Source organism: Nothoprocta perdicaria, unplaced genomic scaffold (genome assembly GCF_003342845.1).
Source record: "Nothoprocta perdicaria isolate Ctin4 unplaced genomic scaffold, notPer1 scaffold_75, whole genome shotgun sequence".
NCBI classification, from domain to species: Eukaryota; Metazoa; Chordata; class Aves; order Tinamiformes; family Tinamidae; genus Nothoprocta; species Nothoprocta perdicaria.
The window spans coordinates 667952-670558 of NW_020456032.1; the positions used below are offsets into that span (position 1 = coordinate 667952).

General features: G+C 51.1%; 1 protein-coding gene across 1 annotated transcript in view; it reads left to right on the forward strand.

Moving 5' to 3' along the window:
* Positions 1–2428: 2428 nt before the first annotated feature.
* FN3KRP (fructosamine 3 kinase related protein) overlaps positions 2429–2607 on the forward strand; it is a 6638-nt gene continuing 6459 nt past the window's right edge. The window contains exon 1 of the mRNA XM_026051427.1: positions 2429–2569. Within this exon, the coding sequence (XP_025907212.1) occupies positions 2429–2569 (141 nt within the window). The remainder of the gene's footprint in view (positions 2570–2607) is intronic.

Consider the following 2607-nt stretch of genomic DNA (forward strand, 5'->3'; position numbering starts at 1 on the left):
AACGGGAGCAAATGGTACACGGCGGAAAAGAAGGGAGATGGGGAAGGAAGGAAGGATTATTGCCGTTCCCTCCGCCACACAGCCCTTGTGGCTCTGCTGTTCCCAAGCCCTCTGGAAGCGCATTTGGGCCAGGACTCAATACCTTATTTCGAGGCGGGGCAGTAATTTATGGCACAGAARGGCAAGATGGGGAGCAGAAGGGCCTGGGACACGCGGCACCCCGAACAGCAATGTCACTGTGTCCACCTTGAACTTAATGAGCTCGACAGTACAGGTTTGGCCAAACTCCTGCTTCATCCTCGCCAAGAGGATGCAACCAGCTCGAAGGACAATCCAACTAAACTCAGTGGAATTAAGAGCAATTGCTCTACTAGGGCATTTGCTGTTCTGTTCTTTAGTATAGGTTGACAAACTTCTTTTTTGATTGTATAAAGTATGTTCTTACAGCTTTGTATTTGAAGACCAAACTATCCTTTTCTATCTATTTTAACTCCACTACATTTATTGCAACTTAAACTGCAATTGTCTTCTCATTGCTGAGTGAAAAGCAGGGAGGAAAAAAAAAAAAGAAAAAAAAATCAGAGAATTGCGGAAGTGTCATTTAACAATAAAAAGGTGGATTAAATCATTCCTAATCTCACAGTTCTTTAAAAGCTATTGAATGAGAAAGCAAGTCCTGTAGATCCTAGAATGGATGTTACCCTTTTATTCTCTGAAAAAGAAGGAATGTTCAAAGATAACTCACAGTATCATTTTCCACAGCAGCTGCTGTTGATTCCTAGGCTCCTGGAGAAAAAATAAGATTCCTCTACATAATCACAACCACATTTCATCAACCACTGCAGCCTGCTGAATCCAACTTTCGCAAAACACTATCCTAAGGATAATGTTATGAGAAGAGGCAGGRGGTCTAGTATGTGATAGAAAACAATTGCAGCATACAAAAAAAAAAAAGTCTGATTTCTGTTCCTGTGCATTTGTGGTACGGATTCATCCCTGGTTAGAACTAAGTAACAGCTTCTTTGGCTTTAAACTATCACTGACATGTCCATGATGGTAACTTGCTCTACAGCCAACATCTGAAGTCACTTAAGTGAACCTGCCCTTCTACACAGTCACAGCAACAGGTCCCACCCGAGCAGCCTCGCACACACGGAGGGGCAGCAAACCCCAACCCACAGCTGTCACATCCTCAACCCGCAGCTTGRGAGTTTTTCTAAGGGTGGAAATTCCACATGTTCTAAAAAGCACCTTTTCTGCTACATACCTGCTCTGCAGTCTGGGTACATGCAATAAATCCGGCACTTCTGAGATTGCTTGTGCACAAGAAATAGCCAAAAGCACAAAATCCTAGCAAAAACACTCATGATAGCACATTCTCTCTGGACTACAGTCTACCCAGAATTACTGCTAAAGACAAAATATTAATTCCCATTCAAAATTTCAAGATAAAAGGAAAAAAAAGGCAAAGGATAAAAAGACGCATGAAAACTCCTGAAAMGTAAAGTTCAGAGACCTTGAAGAATAAAAAACATATTTCCTTTAGTAAGTGTTAAATACAGAAAAAAAGAAATCACAGAAAGAACTCTTGCTGCCTCACTTGAAAAACTGTATTTTTAGCATTACAAATAGCAATAAACGAGTTACCTACTAAGTAACAGAAACAATAATGAGCTTTAATAGGAAGCAGTCATAGCAGTTTACTTTGACGTACTCATTGCTCCTACTCAGTAACAGCAACCTGCTCTCATTACTGCTGAGAATCAGAAGGCACCTTTGCTATGGCCAGAAAGCCCAATAAATMAAAATATTTTGAAATTACTGCCCGTTGTCACACCTATTGCTCTGCTGCAGCGTTTTTATCTCGCAGGCTCCCCAGAGGCCAGAGCCCCGCCAGCACCTCCACCCGGCCCGGCCAGGTGCGCTCCCCTCCGCCCGGCCGAGCACAGCGGCGGCTCCCACGGCCGCACAACCGGGCCTGCACCCCGGGGCGCTTCCCAACGCCACCTCTCCCGGTGGCGGCCGCCATCTCACCGCCCCGCACACCGCGCAGGCGCAGTGCCCCTCTGCGCAGGCGCAGTGCCCCTCTGCGCCGTCGCCTCTGCATCTGCGCATGCGCAGTAGCTCCCACCCTTTCTCTACCCCCAGCTGCGCAGCCGCAGTACCGCCCACAACCCTGTTGCGCCCTCCGCGCAGGCGCAGTGCCTCCCACAACTCGGTTCACCCCCCTCCTCTGCGCAGGCGCAGTGCCGCCCTCAGCTCAGCGCCGCCCGCCGCGCTATGTCCCCTCYGCGCAAGCGCAGCGCCGCCCTCGCGCAGGCTCGGGTTGACCCGCGCAGGCGCAGTGGCCCCACCCGCTGTCCTGCGCAGGCGCAGTGCGCGCCCCGCCCGCGGTGCGGCACGGTGAGGGCGGCGGCGCGCGGCCGCCATGGAGGAGGCGCTGAGGCGGGAGCTGCGCACCGAGGTGCTCCGCTCGGCGGGGCGCTCGGCGGGCGGCTGCATCAGCCAGGGCCACAGCTACGACACGGACCTCGGCCGGGTGTACGTGAAGATCAACTCGCAGCCGGAGGTGCGGGGCAGGGCCGTGCGGCGGGCGGGCTCCTGCGG